Genomic DNA, 27,832 nt, shown 5'->3' with positions numbered 1-27,832 from the left:
TATACAAATAGCTCTTTTGGTTACTAATTCACCAATTCAAGCCTGTAGAATCCTCACATTTATTTTCTTTATTATGGAAGGCTAGTTACATATAGCTCTTTGTTTTTTAATCCCCTGAATGTTTGAAGGACAAAGTATTACCTGTACACTTTTCATACAAACAACTCTGGGCTAAGATTCCAGGGCATTTAAAAATGTTACCTTTATTAAGAAAAGTTTGTAAACATCTTTTTCCAAGCACTTCCAAATACACAGATAATGTGGACCTTCCCAAACCCGTAATCTAAACCTTTTAGTTATGAAAAGGAAGACTCTAAACCCACTGGAGTCATTGTTATGAGCTGATCCAGAAACATTCCATTTGTAACTCTAACCTTGTTTAAAGGGGTTTTTCACCTTTAAATTAACTTTTGGTATGATGTAGAGCAGGGGGCCCCAACCTTTTTTTAGCCTTGAGCCACATTCAAATGTAAGAAGAGTTGGGGAGCAACACGAGCATGACATTTTCCTGGGGGTGCTAAATAAGGGCAGTGATTGGCCATTTGGTAGCCCCTATGTGGACTGGCAGCCTACAGGAGGCTCTGTTTGGCAGTACACCTGATTTTTATACAACCAAAGCTTGGTTTTGCTTTGAGGCCACTGGAAGCAACATCCAATGGGTTGGTGAGCAACATGTTGCTCATGAGCCACTGGTTGGGGATATTCGGAGACAATTTGCAATTGGTGTTTTTGTAGTTTTTGAGTTATTCGCCAGCTCTCCAGTGTGCACTTTCTGCAATGGTTGCTATGGTCCACATGAATAGAAAGATGGGTAAAAAAAAAAAAAAAGTATCAATAACCATACATTTGTAGCCTTCAAGAGGATTTGTTTTTAGATGGGTTCAGTGACCTCCCTTTAAATTAAGGAATATGATTAAATACCATAGTTCTTAAGTCAAGTATTTTGACGCATCACAGTTACATGTAATTCAAGTGGATTATTTTTGCCTTTTCTTAAGGGGTGCACCAAATACAGGATTTGGTTTGGGATTTGGCCAGGATTTTACCTGTTGCAGCAGGATTCCTGGCCAAACAGAATCCTACAAATGTGGTTCTCTTTAACCCTCCCTAGCCGTAATTGAAATATGCTAATGTGGGACTTGCAGATTTGCCACACTTTTCTTATGATTACAAACTAGGGTTCTTTCTGAAATCGCCACATGACTTTAACTGAAGTTTTTATTTTTTCATCCCTTTGCAATGTCCCCTATCCTTATATACAGAAAAGATTTATGAAACAATTTCTACAAGTTTTATATAGCATATATAGGTATATACCAATTGGCAATTATATGTGGTGCATAGCCATAAAATGAGAGTTTATTGCAGTATTTACTAATTAAAACAAACAAAAAAAAAGGTGAGTTCACTGTTTGTAAAGTGTATACACAATTCATTAACCCTCTTCTCTCCAGTTTTCCATGTGCATTATAGTGTTTCAGTTGATTAACTAACTAAGGGACTAGATTCATTCATCTCCTTTGGCTTGTCCTCCACGAAGACTCTGGGGAAGATTCCCACTTTCCCCTGACATTCTCCTTCCCACCAGTCCTCAGACACTGCAATAAAGTAGTAACACTGAATTATTCTATTGAGCCTGAGTTGGACAAGAAGACAATGTGCACTGTAGTACTTATGCCCCTACATGTGCTTTAGTAAATTGTTCCTGTGACTTGGCTGTTACATACCATGAGATAATATTTTGATTACATCCCCTTTGTGAAAAGGCAGATCTTCTGGTTGTGAAGCTTCGTAGTCAAATAAAGCCGTGACGTATGTTTCAGCCTTGTCAATAGCTGGACTTTGCTGCTTCGCCTCTAACGCCTCTACTTTGGTAACGGTAACGGTTTCCTCAACCTACGGAAAAGAATGAATCCTTACTGAGCCCAAATCTGGTAGCGCAATGGAACAAAGATAGAGAATTCACAGCATCAAGTTCAATAAATGACAAGTAAATCGGAAAGCTGATTCAGAGGGAGGTGTGGTTGTGTCAACTGTGTTATTTCTGAATAAAAATCCCCATGTGAGAACCCCTCCCCACTTAGAGAAGTAGTTAACCCTTGTATGCCAGCAGAATGCATTTCGATACTCAAAGTTAAAGTCCTTCTTATTAGTATAGCATTTTGGGCAAGACCCTCTTTTATCTTAACACAGTTGTAGATATTTGGAAACCCTGTACTATAGCCATAGGGTGTCGGCATCCAAACAGGCAGAAGGCTTGTTTGGGTGCAAATAGGCATGGCCAGAACAGATTTGGTCAAGCCTGCACTATAGGTAAACTTTTTTTTTTTCCCCAACTTGAGCCCCATTCTTCTTGGTAGGGTGCCCCACCTTAATGTATAGTATATGGGTAGTGATTGAGAAGGAAAGCAATAGATGAAAGAAATGTAAACTTTATAAATTCTTTATACAAAGACACAATGAGGCCCGTTTATCAACATTCGTGTTATAGAGGTTTTTGAAACCTAGAATAAACTAGTTTTCTCTAATACAACAAATTCCATGTAATTTATTAAAAGATCAAAATATCTAAAAATACTAATGAAAAAAAAAGCTGAACAATGCACAGAAAATACAACATCTAAAACGAGTGTCTGAAGGGCTAAAAGTAGGTCCCATTGACTTCTGTAGAACCTCGACTATTGATAAAATGGCATGTGCCTGTCAGTGCACACATGGAGCACATTTGGCCAGAAAATATACACTTGAGTGCATCAGGCTGTATCACTATTCCTCAAGTGAAGGAGAAACTTGTGTGCCATTAGCCTTTTGGTCAGGCAGCTATTCCTTACTTTCTATAGCATCGCTGCAGTGTACATGCATTAAATAGTTTGAGGGCAGTATTGTTGAAGATTTGATGGCTTGAGTTGTTAAGAAGTAAGATGTGAAGGGGCACAACTATTGGATCATAACCCTGGGCTATGATCACCCTTGTAAAGTTCTAAGAGAAAGTATTTCCTTTGTGGTTGTGAAGCAGCCTTTCTTCCAATTTAAGGGGTTTTCCTGCAGAATTATTACTGGCTTTGGGCAAAAGGTTTGAGAACTCTTTGAAGACGGCATTTAACTAAAGACCCAAGCACTGCTATTCTGACTCCATGTAATGAATCCTTTTATAGCCAGAAGCTGCTATAATCCTACAGATGCTGTCATTTCATGAACCAGTGAATGGGTCGAATAATTGTCCCAGAAAAAATACCCACGATATCAAATGTTTTGTGTAAATGAATACCTGTATGTTATCATTTGAATGATGTCCCGTGTGTGCAATTGCTTGATAATCTCGCCTTACAGTGGGATCCAATGATCCTGCTGCATCAGTGATATTTTTTCCCATGTCAGGTAAACTGAAAAAGGTCATAATGTGAGCCCAGGATTAGACTGGGCCGGAGGGACACCCGGCAAAAACCCATCGCAGGCCCCACCGGCACAGATCCGCTCCCACCTGCCTGGCGATTTCTCCATGACCAATAGAAGAAAATCGGGGTGGAGGCAGGTTGCGGGCAGCTGCCGAAGGGGGGCAATGAAGTTGGCAGGGGGAGTCATCATCATTTATTTATATAGCGCTGTCAAGATACGCAGTGCTTTACTGCAGTTATAGCAAACAGGGAATAAATGGTGGATAACAGACAAGGATTACAGAGTATAATAGGGCTAGAAGGACCTAGAGATTAGAGTTTAAAAGGTTAGGGTACAATTGAGACATTAGGATTGTATAAACACTTTGTCATTTTTGATACAGCAATGATTAATTATTTAAGGTACATCGAATAGGCCTCTTTAAACAGATGGGTCTTTAAGGAGCGCTTGAAAGTTTGGAAGGAAGGAGAAAGTCTGACAGCTTGTGGCAGAGAGTTCCAGAGAAAAGCAGAAGCCCGAGAGAAGTCTTGTAGACGAGAATGGGCAGAAGTGATCAGAGGTTTCGTGAAGGAGTGTATTTGGAGATTAGAGATGAAATATAGGGAGGGGTTTCATTATTAAGGGCCTTGAATGTGAGTGTAAGTAATTTGAATTTGATTCTAGAAGAGATTGGGAGCCAGTGAAGGGACATACATATGGGAGCAGCTGATGTTGAGCGGCGAGCTAGATGTCAAGGAGCGGGTGCATGCGTGCCCTTGATAAGGCAGCAACAATGGGCCTGGACCCCCCAGTCCAACACTCTGTGAGGCTGAGTAATTACATAGCTCCTGACCACCTTAAAAAATTAGCATTTGGGCCCACCATCAGCCATTTCTGTATTCACTTTTCAATATAATAATACTCTAGAAATGGCAGACCCCTCGTTTTAATTAGCTAGTAGAGTGCTACCATATAACCATATTTTCATTTATTTACGCACCATCTTTTTTACTTTCATTTTTTGGGGGGAGGGAAGAAGTTTTAAAGCTAGGACCCCTGCCTTATTCTCCATCAAGGTACTTCAGGTATTGGACCTGTTATCCAGAATGCTCAGGACCTGGGGGACTTTCCATAATTTGGATTTCCATACTTTGTCTACTAAAAATCATTTTAACATTAATAATACAAAATAGAATTGTCTTACAGTACCTCCAGTAAGGATTAATCATATCGTAGTTGCGATTGAATACAAGGTGCTGTTTTATTATTATAAGAAAAAAAATTGTAAAATTTGGATTATACATTATAATGGCATCTATGGAAGATGGCCTTTCCAAAATTTGGAGCTTTCTAAATAACAGGTTTCCTGATAAAGGATACTATAACTGTACATTATTTTTTCTAGAAAATGCACATATCGGCCAGGGCTGATTTAAAGGTATTTCTCTTTACTTCATTTCTCTACTGAATATTTGGTCTTTTCCCCATCACAAAAATATTCTTGCATGGTGGTTGTGGGTCAATTAATTTGGTAATAGTAATTATAAAAAAAAAAAAAAAAAAGAGCATTGATTCAGAAAGGAACTTTTGGCTGTAAGTCAGGTAATAGATCTCCTAGAAAACAGCCCAAATATAACTAAATATGTGTATAATAAGTAGGTTTAGGACAGTTCTATCCCATATTTGTTAGGTCGATTGCTGGGACCTACCAATGAGATCTTTGCCCTGGGCCTTAGACTTTAGTATCCCTGCAAAGTGCTACAATAGAGGGACCTAACTTCCCTTACCTGGACTTCCGTACACTTTAGTCTTAAGCAGTTGTCCGTGGCTAGACTCCATGCTTTCTCTGTGTTCTCTTCATTCAATAATACATCGGTTTCATCTTTCTTGTAACTATATGGATGGAAGGAGCCGCTGTTATAATTTAAATTAGTCAGAATAATATAATTTAGTTGAAGGGTCCCAACTGGTGTGTAGGCTGCACGGCGACCAGTTTAACTCCCCATTAATCATGGATCTTCATCTGTAAACCACATTAAATGTGGTAGGAAAAGGAACAGTTTCTGGAGACAAAGCCTTACCTAAGTTTTATCGTTGAGGGCAGAAGCTGAAGTTTACTGCTTATTATTGTCAGGAGATCCGCATATGCAAGTTTTCTGGAGATCTGTATTGCCACTGTGTATTTATAGTAAACTTTAACAAGGTAGGACGCTACAGCCGCTGTTTCCTGTGTCAAAAAACAATCTGATCATGAATTGTCATTAGACTAGGGAACTATCCATCACCTTTTCACTGGTACTTTTTCCTCTCAGAAGGTATCAAACTATTCTGCAGGATAGTACTGTAAGGTCTCATTGTTTGAAATTAATAACCTTACAGAGTTGGTATGGGCACGCCAGAAAGCTTTCTATTACGAACCTATTATCAAAAGTATTGTTGTCTACATATTGTAATGTTGTATACATTTACTGCTTTCCATCTTTTTTCTTGCTACTTCTGGCTTCCTTGGTTTTATGATTGGTTTGTACCTCTTAACTTTCCTTATTTAATCTTCATTATTCTCATATTATCTCCTCCAGTATCTTTACTTTATCTTTTCTGTTTGTCCCTATTCTTCTCCATTTTATGTATTTTTTCCCCTTCTCCTTAGTATACAGTGTCTACTGGTAAGTGTAAAAAAGTGGACTTGAATCTTGAAAAAAATGACTAGTCATACATGGTGCATCTTCAGTTCAACTCAGCAAGTCCAGCTACTACTAGATACTGTATATCATAATCTGGATGATATAAATCCTTAGCTCCTGGCTCCTCTCCCATGCCATCTCTCTCTACAAACTTCTTTTATTATTCTCTCTCTTTTGTCTCAAAATATTTTTTTTTCCCAAAAGGAAATTTGGCACAGTGCAGGCTTAAGCAGTAGGAAATTGTAGGGTATTGTGGAAGAAAGGTATTGTAAAACATAATGCCATTGCTATTTTAAATATAACTACAAAGTCACTGAGAGAGGCCAATTTTTATTTTATTCCATTGCAAAACACAAACAATGGTGTACCTGTAGCGTCTCCTTGGACCTTACGGAGATATCTTGTTGATCTAGAAATATGAAAATATTATACTCAACTAATAATGCTATCTGTAGTCCTCTATCCAACATTTATGCAAAAAGACCTGTATAAAAGGCAGTGGTGGGTTCCTAAAGGGTACCGGTAGGTTGTTCTTTAGGGAACACACCCTACAGATGCAAGGTTGCCACTCCAAAACCATTTTTGATTTTATAATCAAATAAAATGTTCTTATAAGCAACTTTCCAATATATATTCATATGACTTCCAATGGTTTTAAGATTATTTGTAAAGGTAATTGCTATTGAATGCTGCTGTTCATCCCTCTCTAGTGTCTGTTAAAACAATGTAACAGGAGTCAGTTCTCCTCCAGTTCTGTCAATCAGCTGACTTGCAACACTGTTTCAGGAGTCGGAGCGAGAAGAGCAGAGAATACAATGAGCAGTTTCAGGAGCAATTAATTACATTTACAAAATAACTTGAAAACTATTGAAAATTTGTAATTAGTTGATTAATGGGTTCTGTCATCACATATTCACCCTCTTAAAGCACATGGTTTAAGGTTATACTTAACCCAACTGTAACCCAACCCAGTGTGCCCACTAGGTTTCTACAGAAGTTGCTGTAAAATGTAATTATAGATGCAAGTAAATTCACTGATAAGAATTCCACTGACCAATAACTTCATTTAAATGCAAAAGAATAGACCAATAAGAGTTCTGATTCCTAGCACTATGTCAGGCATCTTGTTATTTTACATATAAAAATTACTATGTCATTTTCTTTCATTTTATTACACTACCTGGGGCCAGCTGTAGGGCAAACCCTATCCCCAACTCTCCAAAGCCAATGGCTGCATTTTACAGGAGATTAGTCTTCTGCAGAAGCAGAGATTTATTGCTGGAGATTAACCTCCTGGTGTGGCATTGCCGATATGCAGCCAGTGGCTCTGGAGAGTTGGGGATAGGATTTCCATCGTACAACCTGGTTTTCGAAAGAGCGGTCCAGGTCAAAACTGCCTGACGGTTTTCCAAATTAGAAAAACTGGACAGGATTCCTAAGTTGACATGACAATCAGCCAATTGCACATTGTCACACCATGGCCCCTGACCTTGACATCCCAACCCCAACATCACCCGTCCTGTGAAGTCACTGCCCTTCCCCCTGCTTGGAGTTTCTAAAGTTGAAAGGTGACAACCCTAGCTGGGAAAAGTTTTATTGTGCAATAAGAAGGCAACCCTGATGTTGCTGGACTTTAGCTCCTAGCATGCCTTAAAGTGATACTGACACTAAAATAATTGTTCAAAATATTAATGTACATTAAAAGTTACCTATAGCTCATGTTGATCGTTTTTCATTGATAGGTCTGTTTTTGTAATTATTTTTTTTATAGTTCCTAAACCTAACTGTTTTGCCAGAATCTACCAGCAATGTTTAATATATACTCATTAACACTAAAATACACTGGCAAGTAATGAGAATGCTAATATAGTCCTGGTACAATATAGTTCTTTAAATCCACAGTCCTAGGGACAGTTAAAGTTTTTCTTTAACAGAAATGTGACCTTTTGTGTTTTTCTGCAGTTGTGGAGGAGCAGCGGATGGTGGTGCTGGAACATCTAATTTCTGGGGTGATTTTTTTGGGGAGTTGTGCTCCTCTGATTGATCCCCAGCCTGAAAAACATTAATTTCAGTCATATTACACATAAATAAAATCACCGGTGGCATACAAAGAAGATATTAGATAATCAAGTGGTAATGTAATAAGGTCAGAATTTTGCACCAGATCTAAGAACCAATAGCAACTAATTTTATATTTGCTATCAACTGTTGACCATTAAAGTTACCTGCTTATTGGTTAATAGGAATTACTAGACCTGATGCAAAATTGCAATCTTTAGTTATATTACCCCTTTGTCAATAATATACCCTATAAATAACAAAAACACACAAAATTATATGGTAATCCAATAGAGTTCTCAGACAAATAATAGATAAAACATCTGAAACAGAAATAACGGTAACAGCCGGTGGAAAGTTTGCCTCAGTACTAGCAACCTCTAGCAATCAATCAACATTAACTACAAGTTGTTTGCTTGATGTGAACTCACTTTTGTAACAACTCACCCTGGTGGTCCTGTGGTGCTGCGGGGATGCCCGCCACGTGCTTCCTCTTCCTCCGCCATTGCTGTTATTTAGGGCACATGCACCCGTGTCTCGTTTCCTTTATTGACGCGGACGTGCTGGCATGATGACACAGACGTGCAAAAGGAAGCAATGCCGCGAAAACACCAGGGTATAAAAGGGGAATTCAGTCTGGTGCAAACTGCCTGTGATAGGATATCTTTCCTGGTGCTGTTAGCTGTTACTATTCTGTTTGAGCCTGATTCTGATTACCTGTTTTGACCCCTGCCTGGCTTTTAACGATTCTACATTCTGTATCCTGACCCCTTGCCTCATTACTGACTTTGATTCTGCTTAACCCTCTGATTGACTACCTGGTTTGACCCTTGCCTGCCTGATTACAATTATTCTCTGCCTGTCCTGACTCGGCCTGATCTGACTACTCTATTGCCTAATGCCTTGTATCTTGACCTTCTGCCCAAAGACTATACTACAGTTGTGCCCCTCTGCCTGTCTAGAACCCCTTGTTTTAAGACCTGGCGGCATCCAAGTAGCTGAGGGCTCCTTCAGAGGCCAAAGGCTACTGCTACAGGCAGAAGCACGAGCCGAGACCAGGGTGCTTGGCATCGGTTCTAGATTTAGGGTGCCAACCGTTACAACTTTCCACTTACAATTCGATTGCATCCTATGTGATCTGACTTTATCAGTGAACACCTACTCGCTTTACAGGACATTTGGAGCTGCAACAACCAGGGCTACCATTGTATCGATATTATTATTACCACCATGTTTTATGAAGAACCAACAGTTTGGTACAATAAATTGGTATATTCAATGAACATGCAAAATATAACCGATAACCAATACAAGAGGTAAAAAGGACCATGCCCAAAAGAGCTTAGAAATAATAAGGGCCCCATACTACTTAATAAACAACTAAGTGGAATGGGGCCACAGCTGCCCAAAAAAGTGCAACCCTGACAATCTCCCCAAACTGTCCAGTTTTGGTCACAAATATACCAATTCCATCTGTAGACCCTGCATTTTATAGATTAGTGAATCAGAATAATGCATCAGGGCCCTTGGCTAACAAATCCACCAGAAAACCAAAAAATTACAATTTTATTTTAGAAACGTAGCTCATTATCCAATCATGAAGATGAAAGTTAGTCTTTACTTTTTTTAACCAGTGTTGCAGGGAAGCATTTACAAATTCTCAGCTCTTCTTCTAGTTTGTAGTTATGGCGTGTTAGCCTGTACTGTGGATTGATACTCAAGCTTCAAATTTGTAGGATTCCAATAGTGAATTAGAAAAGGCAGTAACTTACCATGCCTTTTTAGGGATGTAGCGAACGTCGGAAAAAAAGTTCGCGAACATATTCGCGAACTTGCGTCAAAAATGCGAACGGTTCGCGAACGTCGCGAACCCCATAGACTTCAATGGGAAGGCTAATTTTAAAAGCTAAAAAAGACATTTCTGGCCAGAAAAATTATTTTAAAGTTGTTTAAAGGGTGCAACAACCTGGACAGTGGCATGCCAGAGGGGGATCAAGGGCAAAAATGTATCTGAAAAATACATTGTTGACACAGCGCTGCGTTTTGTGCTGTAAAGGGCAGAAATCACACTACGTCACTCAGGTGATGTTTCTGGACACGGAATGTGAAAAAGCTCACACAGCTAGGTGGCACTTGGTTAAAGACTGGGCAAACAATGCCTGCAAGGGCAACGTATACAGTAGTGGATATGGAATATATTATTGCTGCTGTAAAAACATCACTCAGGTGATGTTTATGGACACGGAATTATTATTGTTATTTAGGCAGAATGTGAAAAAGCTCACACAGCTAGGTGGCACTTGCATACCTCCCAACTGTCCCTCTTTTGACCACTCAACCCCCTGTCCCTCTTTTGTACTGGAAAGTCCCTCTTTTCTCTGCACTGAACAGCCAGAAAAAAAACAGTTTCTAACTTAATTAGCTTTTGGCAGAGAGCTCAGAACAGCTAACAGGTGCAAATAAGATACTTTGTAACAATTTTGACTCTGGTTGGTGCTGGTGGTGGTGAACTACTAGGAGGAGCAGCACACCAGTCCCACTCCCCAACACAGCTAGACTAATAGCACTGGGCTCTTACAGTAGCAAAGTACAAAAAAGAAAATAAAAGCAGTCCTTACAAGGACTATTGGGTTACAGGCAGCAGTCAGCAGATGAGAGATCAGAAGCAGTGCCCACAGCAGCTACATACAGAGCACTGCAGTAGAAGGTAGATTACTAGCCAGCAAAGCTACCTAACCTAAAATGTCCCTCAAATCCCTGCAGAGTTCTGTCCCTACAATACAGAGCAGTATCAAGTAGATTACTAGCCAGCAAAGTTACTATCAACTGTCCCTCAAATCACTAGCAGCTCTCTCCCTACACTAGCTCTTCCAAGCACACACAGGCAGAATGAAAAAACGCTGCAGGGCTTCAGTTTATATATGGAAGGGGAGTGGTCCAGGGGGTGTGGGGGTGGTCCAGGAGGGAGAGCTTCCTGATTGGCTGCCATGTATCTGCTGGTCTGGGGTGAGAGGTCAAAAAAAAGCGCCAGCTAAGGCGAACCCAAAATGGCGAACGTCGCGCGACGTTCGCGAACATTCGGCGAGCGCGAATTGTCGATGTTCGCGCGAACAAGTTCGCCGGCGAACAGTCCGCGACATCCCTATGCCTTTTCCTACCTGAATTTTGAGTACGTTCATTAGCAGCTGCTTATTTCCTTCAATAATATTACCGTTTGAAGTTTAAAATCAATAGTTAAAACAAAATGTCCTTACCTGCTGAGTGGACTGGAAGCGCAGTTCTACGGGCTCCAAATAATTGCAGGGTACAATCCCTTTCTAAACACCAAAGGAAAAAGAGTCTGTTACTACTTATGCAATCTGTCATGGGAGAAGAGAGCACACATTTGTTTTATAGACTCATTCTTTATTTTTATATGCAATGGAAAATGTTTTCCTTTGTGTCTGTTTAATAGTGCTTTGTGTGCACAGTTTGCATAATAAAACTGTGTGTGAAAGAACATCATAAGCTATCACATGTTTTAAAAAGTTTCTATTTGTTTGTTTGGGTTTTTTTTTGTTTTTTATTGCTATTTTTTTCCATTTGCAGATTTTATTACAAATCCCCAATTTTTAGAAAACTGGAGCTGGCTTGAGAAGTAAAAATATTAAACAGGACTAGGTATTCTGGGTTATAAAAGACAGGTGTAATAATTAACTCTATTAGGTTTGTTTTTAAATAAATAAATCCGTTATTTGCTCCCATTAGGGCCCCATTTTACTTGTTGGCAAGGTCCAATGCCTAGGTTGCCCAGGAGACCAGTGGGCTAATATTTGTGGCCCCATGAGAGGGGCCCATGCTTACTGATGGCATCCCTGGATAGAATTTCATTAGAGCTGAAATCAATAACATTCAAAAATGGAAAATAAAATAAATGAAATAATAGAAAGCGAGTGTAAATGTGCTCAAAATCGCTTAGTAAGCTGGTTGACAAGATGCCAAATTCATGGATCACAGCTGTTATCACAATATAACTTTTTATTGATTTTTAAAAATGTGTTCTTTACATACCCTTAAAGGGATTCTGGCATGATTTTTATGGTGTCATTTTTATTTCTAAATTACACTGTTTACCTTGCAAATAATTTATTCTACCATATAAAAATGTATTCCTGAACCAATACATTTATTTTTTTAGTTGTAATATTGGTGTGTAGGCAGCCATCTCAGGTCATTTCGCCTGGTCATGTGCTTTCAGAAAGAGCCAGTGGTGCAGTATGGAACTGCTTTCTTTTGTTTCTCCTTCTCAATGTAACTGAAGTAGTCGCAGTAGGACCTGGATTTTTACTATTGAGTGCTGTTCTTAGATCTAACAGGCAGCTGTTATATTGTGTCAGGGAGCTGTTATCTGATTACATTCCCATTATTCTGTTTTTAGGCTGCTGGGGGGGGGGAAAGGGAAGGAGGGATATCACTCAAATTTGCAGTACAGCAGTAAAGAGTGACTGAAGTTCATCAGAGCACAAGTCACATGACTGGGGCACCTCGGAAACTGACAATATGTCTAGCCCCATGATAGATTTGAATTTTTTTTATTTTTTTTGAAAATTGCATTTCAGTGCAGAATTCAGCTGGAGCAATGCATTTTGAAAAAAAAAACATGTTTTCCCATGACAGTATCCCTTAACAACTAATATAAATGCTCATAGTGTATGAATCCTAGAAGTCCTCTTGTCTGCTACCCTTTTAACACACAGGATGGTTACCTTTCCATTGAAGACAACAGTGGCCCAGTTATCATCCCCTTTCTTCAGCACAAAAACAATATTTCCTGGCAGGACCTGCATTTCTTCTGCTGTCTCTGGGTTAAACTCAAACAGGACACGGTGTGGTTCCCCCTGTAATGTCCTGAGGCAGAGAGAGCAGCAAAACATTCAATAACAGGCTCAATGTTTTACAGAATATTATTATTATTATTGTTATTATTATTATTAAGAAGAAGAAGACCAAGTCCCTCATCAGTCCTCATCCTTTGTCTCTTTAATGGTTTCATCTGTATCTACCCTTCTTTTTCATTTCTGTACATCTGCCCCTACCATTTTGTACCTGTTTTGAGCTCATTTACCCCTGCTCTACCTTTAGTTTTATTGTCCCCACATTGCCTGCAACAAAAACAACAAAAGAGTGAACTAACAGGAACTTGTAATTTATAGCAAGATAGACACAGACTCTTACTGGGACAATATCAGGGGATGAGTATTCTGATATTGTCCAAGTAAGACTCTGCATCAGTTATTTCTCTCTTGTGACAATGCTGGTCTTCAGTGTGACCAATACACTCCATTTGGTGGCCCACAACAAGACATCTTTTATTAGCACTTTGTGTATATTGAATATGAGTATATTGAGTATGAGTATATTGATATACTCAAACAGAAGCTCTCAAACGCTCTTTGCCCAGGTTTCACCCACAGGAAACATTGTTTCTATGTTTGCAATTAGGGTTACAGGTTCTACTGTTATATATATATATATATATATATATATATATATATATATATATATATATATATATATATTTCATTGTCCTATACAATTGGATGTGTAACCAGAACAACTGAAATGTGGTGTTTTAGCCTAATAACAGAAACAGCTGCTGGTTGGACGTTCTGATGTATATGCTAAAACATCAATTCTTGGATGCACAATATATTTATGTAATACCTTACAATTACACTGTATATTTTAATCATGGGGCTCCTCTTCTACCAGGGTCCTAGACAAATGCTTTGCTAATCTGTCCAATACATTTTATATCCATGAGGGTCCTAGAAGTGTCCTGGATTACGTTTTTACTGCACAGGATATTTGTTTAGAACTGTAACCTCAACCTTGAAAAGTGTTTGAGGCATTGTAGGATTTCAGGTTTCTAAAAGAAGTTGAAAATTGTATATGGTTGCCACATGGCCAGTATACACCAGCCTGGCCAGTAAAATAACAGCCAAGGCCAGGGCTAGTATTATAAATTTAGTGACAATATACTTACTGCCCCTGAAATATCACAACTCTGAAACCTTATGGCTCCACTCCAAAATGCTTAAAGTCTGCTGCCTCTCCACCCCACCCACTCACATCATCATCTGGTACAGTCAGAAATAAAAGGTGGCAACCCTAAAATTGTACCAATCCTATTTAATCCCCACCACTTCCTAATCCCTGGCACCCTCTTACATGGTATATAACACTGAAGAGTAAACCAATATATAACTGCATTTATTAGACACAACCCATTAAATATACCAGTACCAGCTGACCAGTAAATGCAATCCACTGTGGGTTATTAGATAAGTTGTTGTTGAATAATTAACATTTTTTTGCAGTAAAAGGGAAAGGAATATATCCTGATATTATTTAAGATGGAACAACAGCCTAATAGTTACTAACGTACCTTAAAATTTCAGGGGTCTTTGGACGAGAAGGAGGGTTGTTTGCCTGCATGAATATAACATAATATTGATTACATTTGACTGGAAGAACTGCAGCCACCAAAAATGTATGTAATTATTTAAAACGCATATTCCAAAGTTTACCAAAAAAAAAAAGAAGTTTAAAGATCAATAAGGAGCATGAAATTGAAGCATGGTGCAACCCCAAAAAGCATTATCAGATCATGGAGTCACCATGGTGAACAGACCCATTAACTGAAGTGTTATTCAACTTTACCTGAACCACCAGACTGAAAGACCAAACTACTGATGGGGATTCAATGTGTTAAGGTGGCCATACACGGGCAGATTTAGTCGGAGCTTTCTGAACGTTCTATGAACGAACAATTTACCCATCCATGGTAAATTATATATATAAGGGGACTTTTCCCTTTTTTTCCCGACTGTTGGGAAGATTTTGTCGGTACAATACGACCGCTTTCACCCTGTCAATATATCGATAAATAGACAATATTATCGGATCATGCTAAAATTGATCATTTCACACAGTGAAATCTGCCCATGTATGGCCATCTTTACTGACCATGTGATTGTATGATAACAGGAGCATCAGCGTATAAGTTATTTATACTGGTCCTATATTGACTGGTCGTTCAAAAGGATTTAATTATATAGACAATTATCACTACTATTTTCCTACATACAGGTGCCCACTATAAATGAATAATTTATACTGAGGCTACATATGAGTACAAAGCCAGTCTTAGGGGGTCAGAAAGAGGTGGCCCTCGCCAATAAGAACATATATGGTACAGGCATGGAATCTTTCATTAAAAGAATGAAAGGTAGAGAACAGAAATAATATAAAGAAAGAATTGTTCAGTGTACCTTCCTAAAAAAGCAATACGTTTTCCGAACGAAAGAGGTGTGATTACCAAAATAATGTGTTATAGAAATGAAAAGAAGTAAAACCCCTCTCTATTCAATTGACCACCAATTAAAGAAAATTCAAGTATTAGTGCAGCAGTGTCAGAGTTTATTAACAGTTTCGTTGACGGTTACTAACCCAGTGTTGCTTCAATTATTGGGCAGCCATTGCTGGGTTACCCAATAAAGTGCTATGTGCTAGGTGCTAATAATTCATTAGCAATTAAAAATCATGTAACAGGATTAATTAATATTGTGCTATAAAGTGCTAGTGCTTCAAATGAAATTAAGAAGTTAATTTAAATAACCAGGATTAAATTGACCCAGGTGAGATTAAAGTTAATTCATTATTATATATCACACATTAAAATCCATTCATTATAGAAGATTGTAAATAACTGATTAACTGTTAAAAAGTAAACTTTACTAAATTCATTAAAATTGCTGCAAATCAATTAAGGTAATCTTTGAAGACTGCATAAAAATTGGTGAGTAATAATTAATCCATACACCCCCGTTAAAGTTATAGGGTGTTAAAATTATTCAAAGGAGACCAGCATTGAAAGAGAAAGGAGGAATAGGAAAATTGTTAGAGGTGGAGAAGTCCCAAATTCTAGCTGCCTGTATTTTTCTAAGTCTGGGACCCCACACGGAGGAGAAATTAGGTCACTGGGGACTGTAGTCTCAATTTTACCTTGCTATTTTATAATTCGGAGAGCTAATCTTCCCTATAAAACTACAAATCCCACAGTGCCATTGGATAACAGGTAAGATTATAAAAGAAGAATCAATGCGGTCGCAAAGGTTTAAAATCAATAGGAAATTAGGAAAAAATAAGGAAAGCGCCCAGGAGACTTCACAAAAAGCGCTTCCCAGTGTGCCAACACGTGTTTCGCCTGCTGGCTTTGTCAAGGCAAAAAAAAGATTTTGCCTTGACAAAGCCAGCAGGCGAAACACGTGTTGGCACACTCTCTTTCAATGCTGGTCTCCTTTGAATAATTTTATGCAAACGTTTTTTAACACCCTATAACTTTAACGGGGGTGTATCACATTTTAATGTGTGATATATAATAATGAATTAACTTTAATCTCACCTGGGTCAATTTAATCCTGGTTATTTAAGTTAACTTCTTAATTTCATTTGAAGCACTAGCACTTTATAGCACAATATTAATTAATCCTGTTACATGATTTTTAATTGCTAATGAATTATTAGCACCTAGCACATAGCACTTTATTGGGTAACCCAGCAATGGCTGCCCAATAATTGAAGCAACACTGGGTTAGTAACCGTTAACGAAACTGTTAATAAACTCTGACACTGCTGCACTAATACTTGAATTTTCTTTAATTGGTGGTCAATTGAATAGAGAGGGGTTTTACTTCTTTTCATTTCTATAAGAACAGAAATAATGTAAAGCTAGTTATAATATAGCCCTGTTTAAATAAAAACTGGTAAGGGAATTGTTATAATGAAACTCATTATTCAGAAATCTCTGATATACAGGAATGACATGATTAGTGTGACTTGATTTTTTTTTTGCCGCAGATTTTTCACTGGCAAATTGTCGCCGCAGTTTCACAAATTAATTTGCTTGCAGAAAAATGCAGAAATTTGCTGCGAATTTGTGTCTGGCAAATTGATTTGCCCGTCAGTAGACATAATAAAGCTGCATAAATCCATGTTGCTTTTTTTTATATTTAAATACAAAAATTTAAGTAACTTCAAGGATGATGCTCCCAATTACTGAAAACCATCTAAACACAAGCCCCCAGGTTCCTATATATAAAAACAGCCTTGAGTTTTGCCGGTCAAAGGTATACATGCTAGGTTACATCAACCAGTGAATGGACAGAACTGTATCTTTTACTCCCACACTTCTTCCTCTTAAATGTTCACCTTTTAGTTAACTTTTAGTATGAGGTAGAGACTGATATTCTGAGACAGTGTTCAATAGGTTTTCATTTTTTATCATTTGTGTTTTTTAGTTATTAAGCTTTTTATTCAGCTGCTCCTCAGTTTGAAATTTCAGCAATCTGCTTTCTAAAAATTACCCTAGCAACCGTGCAGTGATTTCAATAAGAGACTGGAATATGAATAAGAGAGGGTCTGAATAGAAAGATGAGTAATAAAAAGTAGCATTTGTAGCCTTACAGAGCATTTGTTTTTTTAGATGGGGTCAGTGACCCCTATTTGAAAGTTGGAAAGTGTCAGAAGAAGAAGGTGAATAACTAAAAAACTATATAAAAAATATAATAATAATAATAATGAAGACCAATTGAAAAGTTGCTTAGAATTGGCCAATCTATAACATACTAAAAGTTAACTTAAAGGTAAACCACCCCTTTAAGGTTAGAGCTGCATTATTTCCTGTCAGCTGATCAGTAAGAAACACACAAAACATCACAAAATAGTGTCTCAAGGGAAAAGATGTCAGGGCAATATTTATTGATATGTATGTGGGAATTTGGTAAGAACCTATATTAGAGGGCAGGTTTATCAAAGGTAGAGGTGAATTTTCGAATTTCTAGCTATTTTTTGTGTAATTAGACTAGGGAATAGTCCAAATTTGATTCGAATTTGAAAAAAATCAGAAATTCGAATATCGAAATTTATCATGTACTGTCTCTTTAAAAATTCAACTTCGACCATTTGCCATCTAAAACCTGCCGAATTGCTGTTTTAGCCTATAAGGGACCTCCTACAACCTATTTGGAGCCAATTGGTGGACTTTGAAAGATCAAACTTTTTTTTGGGAAAACTTTGAATCGAATTCGATCAAATACGCTATTCCTTCGATTTGTATGATTTGAATTCATCCTAATACGGACCTATTCGATCGAAAATGGACCTATTCGACCAAAAAAAACATCGATTTAATTTCAGTTGGTCTTTTTGAATTCGAATTTCGAAGTTTTTTCAATTTGAAATTCGACCATTGATAAATATGCCCCTAGGACTGTTTTTGGGCTTAATTATGTGTTAAGTATTCATTCTGAATGTATAGTATTCCTTAAATTGTTTTCTACTGCTCTAGATCAGGGATCCCCAACCTTTTGAAACCATGAGCAACTTTCAGAAGTAAAAGGAGTTGGGGAGCAACACAAGCATGAAAAATGTTCCTGGGGTGCCAGATAAGGGCTGTGATTGGCCATTTAGTAGCCCCTATGTGGACTGTCAAGCTACATTGAGTCTCTGTTTGGCAGTACACCTGTTTTTTATGCAGCCAAAACTTGCCTCCAAGCCTGGAATTCAAAAATAAGCTCCTGCTTTGAGGCTACTTGGAGCGACATCCAAGGGGTTGGAAAGCAACATGTTGCTCATGAGCTACTGGTTGGGGATCACTGCTAGAAATGATATAGATGATATAAATGTCCCATTATCCTTAAATCGCAAGCATTCTGCATAATAGAGCCAACTTGTATATCAAACACAGAGCCATGAATATCCTGTGCTTTGTTATGCAATTCCTGTCACATGATCCACTGAAATGTGCGTATTATAATAAATAATATACCCCTTGTTGTGAAAATATCAGAATATACCTTAGATATATAGTCACCTTAGAGCTTTTATGACCTTCAGCCTTGTGCTTTTATATGAGCATGGAACTCCCAAGTCACTTATAATTTCCATATTTTTTACAATAGGATGGTATATAATTCATGATATATTTTCTCTACATACTTTTACTCAAGTTACAGCGAATATTAGTTACTGTTGGTGCAAATGAAAAGACCATTCCAGTGTCCCAATGTGCTGTCAAACACCGCAAAGGCCAACACCTTTATATGAGTTCCAGGCAGAAATTACAGTGAAAGCAGAATAATTCGTATCATTTCTATAAGTAGTTTCTTTACCTGGGGTTGCAGAGGGGCAAACCCGGAGAAGCTATCTTTATCAACCACAGATGCCACAACCTGCAGAGTACACAGAAGCAAAAATAATATCCTGAGTTACACAACTGAGTTGAAATAAAGTTATCTTCTTGTATGTAGCACAATGGCAACAGGAAGGGGAGAGGGTAGGTACATGGCACAATTTATATTTATATTATAGTGACAGTGCTTGTTGCAGCCAGAAAAGACAATTATGAGGAATCTGTAGCGTGTGCAAAAAAAACCTACCAAAGCTTTGCCCAAGTAATCCTTTTTCTCCAGCTGTTCTACCAGCTTCTCATTGGGTTGGAAAATCCTCCCTTTTGGTATCTTTACTGCTGCAAAAACCTTCTCTTTCTATAGTATAACAAAATCAATGAAATACACATTGATTAATCTTTCTCAAGTCAATTAACATTTTCAAGTTATAAAAAAAAAAAACACACACAGCATTGCCACTCCAAAAGCAGGGTGAGTATCAGTTTGTGCTCTATCTGAATGACTGGTTGAGATATCAACCATAAAGAGAAGACCCAGTGCAGTGTTAGGCAAACCTAGGATAACTTAAACACAGTTGGCCAACTTAAATATATCAAAAACTATGAACAGATGTGCATATGGTGTTTTAAAATTGACACAATATGTATTTGTGTGTATTTAGATATTGATACAGGTATAGGACATGTTATTCAGAATGCTCGGGAACTGGTGTTTTCCGGATAATGGATCTTTCTAAAATTTGGATCTTTATACCTAAATTCTACTAGAAAATCATTGAAACATTAAATAAGCCCAATCGACTGGCTTTGCTTCCAATAAGGATTAATTATATCTTAGTTTGGATCAAGTACAAGGTACAGTTTTATTATTACAGAGAAAAAGGAAGCCATTTTTAAAAATTTGGATTATTTGGTTAAAAGGGAGTCTATGGTGTAATTCGGAGCTTTCTGGATAACGAGTTTCCGGATAACAGATCCCATACCTGTATAGGCAAGTAGGCATAACCCAGAAAATATCGGAATGCTGGAGCTGCACAAAAAAGGTGGAAATGTAATGGCTGTACCCATTAGGCACCGCTACCTTGATCTTTTAGAACAGTTTAATCCAAACACAAATGGAGGCCTTACCCAGGCCCGGATTTGTGATAAGGCCACCTAGGCCCGGGCCTAGGGTGGCAGGATTTTAGGGAGGCGGCATGCTGCCCGACCACACCCACATTCGTTCAAAAACACTGGGGATGCGCTGGAGAAACAATAATTTCCCATGCACCAATTCCCATTGCTCCTGTCCAGATGATGAAAATTTGCACGAATAAAGGGGAGGGGACAGGGATGACAAATGGCAGTGGGCCTAGGGACGCCCACTATGTAAGTCCGGCCCTGGCCTTACCACCTACATGTAGTTTAGTCAAAAAGAGATCATACTAACTATTTGAAACTAACCTGCAAAATGCTTTGGCTTCTCCTTAGATTTAGTCATAAATAAATAATCATATTAATTTAACTGCCAAAAGTAATACATTGAAAGCTCAATTATGCACACCCCGATTTTAAGTTTTTCTGCAAATGATACCTTGCACAAATCCCTTACTGCTTTAGGTTGTGCATGTGACTGTCGCCCACAGTTTAACATTAATGGAGCAATGCTTAACTCTTGTAATTAACTCCGTAAATATAGTTTTCCAAAGTGATACTGACTCCTGTTGCTTACATCCTTTAAGTTCTTGAAGAATACGTTGCTTTAACACATTTCCCTGGTTTTTACATTTTCCCCTGACAAATGTAAAATGGGGTTTTACTATAGTAAATATTTAGAATGAAGATAAAATGAATTGCAAAGTGAAAATGTGCCAGAAATATCCAGAACATTAATTTGCCAATACCACCATTATTTGTACTGGTCCTGGCCTTAATATTGTATATATTTCCAGATGATTTCAGAGTTTGGAGCGACTCATTTGTACAGTCAGTGGGATGTATCACTGGACTGTGAATCTGGGTTTGAAACATATGTCAGCTCATTGGGACCATGGCAAAGTCACATTATTCTCCTAAACTTAATATTGGTATGAAATCTTTTAAGGAAAGGGGTTCATTATGTCTGAGAAGTATGTGCATGGATATGAATTTGATCATGAATGCAGGGTTTAGCTCAGCAGATTAAAGCACAGGGACACTTAGGCTGAAAAAGACAAATGCTGATAGCATTCAACCTCTCTGTCATGCTGTTGATGTCTTTTTTGAAAAGTACTTACTAAGATGTCCTCCATTGCTTTTTCAAGCTTGGTACTGTGTCTTGGTTCCACCTTCTGACTGAGTGCAAGTAGCATGTTCTCTTCAGCCTTTGCCCAGTTCCCTTCTTTAGAATATGCTAGAGCAATGTTATACAGGATCTGCCACACACAAACACACAACATTAAAGGGTATATATTCTACCAGACACAAAAGGGGCAGTATACACTTAAAAAAAAAAAACCTTTGCTAAAAATGGGCACAATTAATAGGATTATTTTGAACTATGTTGGTAAATTCCAAAAATGTGTTAAATCATTTGATAGAATGAACTGTGTGAAATGTGTGTTTTTCTATATTTTTACAAATTGCCACTTTCTACTGTCTATACTGTATCTGCTATGGACTGTAGTTTAGCACTAACGTTCGACTGCAAAGTAGGAAAAATGTCATCCTGCTCCTGATATCACGAAAGCCTTTTGCGGAGTCAGACATATTTCCAATCAAAGTCTCACCTCACAACTGTACAGTTTAAAAAGCATTCCCAGGATCTTGTAGTCAATCAGCTGATTCCCACGCATCTCTGTGTAGGCACGGGACCAGTCCTGCTGTGCTAAGTTGTACCTGTTTAAGAAATATATCATGAATATTGTGTCAGAAGTATGGCTTAAGCATTGCATATCCACATGTAGATACTGATTTGTAATCTTCTGACTTGTGACAGAGTGGGCAATACATTGCACAACCTAAATGTGGTCTTGAGCCATTTCCATGTTTAGGAGAACTAAAGCTTAACTGAAGAAGTAGGGCAGACGTTGGATATTATGTTTTGGGCTTCTATACCATCTCAAGGCAACCACAGCCCTTTAGCAGTAAAGATCTGTGCCTTTAAACATCAAAGATGCCCCAGTAGCTCCCCATCTTCTTCTTCTTCCATGGTTTCCTGGACATGCTCTTTGTTGCTGTCAGTAAACTGAGCTTAGGGACTGTTGCACAAGACATTATATATATACTATATATATGAAGATTTATAACAACCCCTAAGATTAGCTTTTCAACAGCTACCAGGGCATGTGTTAAAGGTTCACAATGCACAATTAAGATTCACAATGCAATAAAAGCCTAACCAAGAATCTGAATTTTTATTCACAAAGTTTTGCTCTTTGCGAATGTTATTACATTTCCCCATCATCTCTTACAGATTTGATATTGTATATACTGTATGCATGTATTTAGTGTATAAAGCAAATATGATGGGCAGTTTTGGTCTCCAGTGCTCAAACGGGACATTATTAAATTAAAAGTGCCAGAGAAGGGCAAATAAGCTGGTAAAAGGTATGGAAAATCTTAGCTATGAGGAAAGACTGGCCAAGTTGGTGTTCACGATGGAGAAGAGGCACTTAAAGGAGAAGGACAGCTACAGAAGCAGTTTATTGTCAATAGATTGGCCACAATAGTGCAAGCTATCACACTATATTTATTCTGTAGAATGCTTTACCATACCCGAGTAAACAGCTCTAGAAACTCTCTGTTTGTTTAGGATAGCACCTGACATATTAGCTTGGTGTGACATCACTTCCTGCCAGAGTCTCTCCCTGCTCACTCATAGCTCTGAGTTCAGATTACAGCAGGGAAGGGAGGAGGGAGAGAGAGGAGTAAACTGAGCATGCTCAAGCCCTAGCAGTGGAGGTTTATGCTGAAAACAGGAAGTCTGATACAGAAGTCCATAAGTACACTATAGAAGGAAAGAAATGTAGTGTTTCTTTTGACAGAGGACTCAAAGCAGAATTACTTTGAGGGTTTACTACTGTATTTATATAGACCTTTCTGATAAAGCTTACCTAATTTTAGCCCTACCTTCTACTTTAAGGAGGGATATGATAACTATGTATGAATATATAAGGGGATTGTATAATAAACTCTAATGCTTTATTTACCAGTAGGTCCTTCCAGCTGACACGAGGTCACCCATTCGGATTAGAAGAAATGAGGTTCTGTCTAAATATTCAGAAGGGTTTTTTACAGTGAGAGCTGTTAAGATGTGTAATTCTCTTCCTGAGTCAGTTGTACAGGCTGATACATTAGATAGCTTTAAGAAAGGGTTGGATGACTTTTTAGCAAGTGAGGGAATACAAGGTTATGGGAGATAGCTCATAGTCCAAGTTGATCCAGTCCAGTAGCGTAACTAGAGGGGGGCGGGCCCTGGTGCGTGACGCGCAGCCGGGCCCCGTACCCTCCATACGGCCGCATTTTCAGTGGCGCATGGGCTGCTGGGGGGGCCTGAGGGGGTGCGGGCCCTGGCCCGCTCGCACCCCCTGCTCCCCCGGTAGTTCCACCACTGATCCAGTGACTGGTCCGATTGCCATCTTGGAGTCATGAAGGAATTTTTCCCCTCTGAGGCAAATTGGAGAATTTTCAAATATCCAAAATAATGTGCAGGTCATAGTTTTTGGAAACCCATCCCTAGGAAACCCACAACAACCAAAATGTGTAACCCAAACCCAAATTTGAAGCCATGGGTGACATCGTATTCTTTGTTTTTTTCTATGTGAAAAATCTGTCTATAATGTGCTCTTATGAACTTATAAAGGGTGATCATATCCCCTCACAAAAGAAAACAAACCAGCCGTAACAGTTTTTTCTCATTAATTCTTCCATCCCTTTTACCAGTATAGTTTCTTGTTTCTGCACTTTCTCCAGCTCATTAATATTCTAAGTAAAGACTGGAGCCCAAAAGTTTACTGCATACTCAAAATTATGCCTTACCAGTGACCTATAAAGTTTAGGGATGCACCAAATCCGCAATCCTTTGTGAAAGATTCGGAACCAAATCCAAACCCTTATTTGCATATGTAACTGAGGGAGAAAGAGAGTAAAAAAGAGTAAAACAATTTAGACTTTTGGATTCGGATTTGATTCGACCAGCCACTTGGATTCGGCTGAATCTGTAACCTGCTGAAAAACGCTGATTCTTGACCGAATCACAAACTGAACTGATTCAGTGCATCTCTAATAAAGAGGCAAAATCTTGTTTTCATCCCACAAGCTAATGTCCCCTTTGACAGTATTTTTTTGCTTTAGTAGCCACTGAAGAGTAGAGTTACACAGTTTGTTATCTACAGAAATCCCCAAAGCCTTCACAATTAAGGAGGCCCCACCACTCCATTTACCATTTAACACACTTTTACCAAAGTGCATAACCTTGCATTTATCAACACTGAACCTCATTTCCATGATCATGTCACACAAAGTGTTTTAAATGCTGCAGAGCTCTCAGAGAGAACCCAGAAAGTAGAGATGCACTGAAACCAGGATCTGATTTGGGATTCAGCCGGAATTCTAACTTTTTTTTAACAAGATTCGGATTTGGCCAAATCCACGTGTCTGGCCAAGCTGAATCCAAATCCTTAAAATCACATGACTTTTTGTCACACAAACAAGGAACTTAAAGCTGTTTAACCCCTCTTAACCCTCTTAACCCCTTTTAACATATGCAAATTAGGGTTTGGATTAGATTTGGTATTTGGATCTGGTATTTGGATCTGGTATTTGGATCTGGTATTTGGATCTGGTATTTGGATCTGGTATTTGGATCGGGTATTTGGATCGGGATTTGGGTGAATCCCAAAATAGTGGATTCAGTGTATCCCTGCCAGGAAGTACAATCAACCATTCCCAGCTTCATTCACTTTCCATTTATCACAAGAGAAAACTGTCTGCCCATTGCAGGCATCATCAGGTGAGGTTAATATATTAAAAATATATTCTTACTTGCCCCTCTGGAAGTAGACATAGCCACGTTGGAAATATCCCACAGCCAAATGCTTGTCTCTCTCTATGGTTAATGTAAAGGCCTGGAGGGAACACAAGATCATATTCAGCAGTTTAGTTTTAAATATTTTTTCTTTTTATTTTTTGTAGAATTAGACATTAGGGGGCACATTTACTTAGCTCGAGTGAAGGAATAGAATAAAAAATACTTATTTTTTTGGCTACTTCGACCATCGAATTGGCTACTTCGACCTTTGACTACGACTTCGAATCGAACGATTCAAACTAAAAATCGTTCAACTATTCGAGCATTCGATAGTCAAAGTACTGTCTCTTTAAAAAAAAACTTCGACCACCTACTTCACCACCTAAAACCTACCGAGCATCAATGTAAGCCTATGGGGAAGGTCCCATAGGCTTTGCTAGCTTTTTTTGATCGATGGAAAATTGTTCGATCGATGGATTAAAATCCTTCGAATCGTTCGATTTGAAGGATTTAATCGTTCGATCGAATGATTTTTACTTCGATCGTACCAATGAAGGAAATGCGGTAAATACTTCGATATTCGAAGTCGAAGGATTTTACTTAGACGGTCGAATATCGAGGGTTAATTAACCCTCGATGTTCAACCCTAAGTAAATGTGCCCATACATTTACATTACACTGCATTATTCAAACTGCCTATATCACAGGATATTGTTTGTTTAGCACCAGACAGAAATACATGCTTTTTATGCTTTTCAAGAATTTATGCACAGCCCTTTAATACAAGCGCATTGACTGATTTTGCATCTCATGGTGGTAGGCTGTGGGCTAATAATGCAGTTATTTCAGAGTGCCAACCAGGCAAATAAGGACAGTGGCTGTCAAAACATAAATATCATGGTCTGAGAAACCAGTTGAAGTACACTATACGAACTATATTTTAGAACACAGTGGGGCTCATTTACTAATATTCGGACAAATTCGTCCCAATGCTGTAAACCTTAGCAGCCAGTGATGTGCTTTCATTATTGTTCCTGCAGTAGACTGATTGCTTGCTATGAGTTAATGCACTTTAGCTGATTTCCCAGGATTTGTGAATCAGTTAACCGTGGGCAGTTAAAAGTGGGTGCAGGGATCATTTAACAATTAATATAGAGACAATATACATTTTTATAGCAATTGTCTGATTGTTATAAGTGGAAGCTCAGTTATAACATCTTGGAGTCATAAATGATCATAAAAAAGTCATAAATGGGCAATATACTTTCATAAATAAGAACATTTGCATTTTGAAATGTAATATTCTTTATTTGACATCTATTGTACTGCAAATCTTTATTGGATTGGCACAGTTTTAAGGCCCACGTAAAGGTAGCCTAGTTTCTTGGCCCAAAAATAACTTTTTTCAGTATAAAGTTTTATTACATGCACTGTACACTTATCGTATTGTAATATCTACATAATAATATGTTTCACTGTTCAGTTATAGAAAAATTAAGTGGATTTACACTCTACATAAAGTCTATTCACCCTTTAAATATGTCTACAGACCTGTCTGAATATCTGCTCAATCCAGTAGAATGTTAAACCACAACCTTTATAAAATCTGGTGATGTTAGTAGCTAATCCAAAAATATTGGAAGTTTATATCACAAAAAAAAAAGAAAGGGGCCGGTGGGATGGCACTTGGAGCACTTTGTTTTCTGAAGTTGTCTCACAAGGAAACTTCGGGGACTTCGGGAAAATGAAGCGATCCGAGTGCCATCCCACCTATGATTTAGATTCTAGCTGGCGGGAAGGCATTGCGGGGAGATTAGTGGCCCGTAGAAGAGGCGATTTGTCCCTGGGCGACTAATCTCCTATTATATAGTATATATACTATTTTTAACCCCCTTTCTTTTTTTTTGATTGTCGTTTCTATTTTCTAATGTACAATGGTATTATATTTATGGGATATTACATATGCTTTCAAAATAAATGGAAAAATCAAAATAAATAATTAAAAAATAAATAAATATACCATTAGCTTACCATTAGTGACATGAAATAATGTGGACATAATTACTTCAATTCAGTAAATCAGTCAGAAGTATTTAATATATGGCATGTGTTGGTGTATAATCAATGGCAATATTCAATTACTTCAAGGGCGATATCCCTATATGAAAAAGCAAATTCCTCAGAAAGGTTCTCACCTCTTCTGCCTTCACTAAGTCTCCCAGGACAAGGTGGCAGCAGCCAATGTTGAAGCAGATCTTGGATCGAGGGTCTGTGATGGAATTGAATGATTTCAGAGCACCATTCCAATCATCATTTTCCGCAGCAGCAACCCCTTCACTCCACAGTCGCATAATCTCCACTAGTGCCATGGCTTGTAACTCCACTGGACTCCTCTGCAGATGTCCTATGTATTACTGATATTGTGCCACTAAATTTGTAAACTCTGTGACTGTCACCGTATTGTAAGCTGATAATGAGCTGATCTGCTTGAGTCCG

At 38.2% G+C, this 27,832-nt stretch overlaps 1 protein-coding gene across 1 annotated transcript; it reads right to left on the bottom strand.

Annotated features, from left to right (window-relative positions):
- Positions 1-183: 183 nt before the first annotated feature.
- On the bottom strand, positions 184-27,832 carry ncf2.L (neutrophil cytosolic factor 2 L homeolog; the record flags this gene model as incomplete). Its single annotated transcript, NM_001092589.1, is given in 15 exon segments — positions 184-1,598; positions 1,728-1,896; positions 5,163-5,268; positions 5,457-5,602; positions 6,428-6,468; positions 8,003-8,111; positions 11,372-11,434; positions 12,863-13,004; positions 14,545-14,588; positions 19,331-19,390; positions 19,598-19,705; positions 21,603-21,740; positions 22,095-22,203; positions 25,351-25,433; positions 27,532-27,832. Coding segments are annotated over 15 exon segments (1,605 nt in total). The 3' UTR covers positions 184-1,485.

This window comes from Xenopus laevis, chromosome 4L (assembly GCF_017654675.1).
Source record: "Xenopus laevis strain J_2021 chromosome 4L, Xenopus_laevis_v10.1, whole genome shotgun sequence".
Classification (NCBI taxonomy): Eukaryota; Metazoa; Chordata; class Amphibia; order Anura; family Pipidae; genus Xenopus; species Xenopus laevis.
The sequence above is the reverse complement of the archived record's forward strand: the minus strand, read 5'-3'. Positions and strand labels throughout refer to the sequence as shown.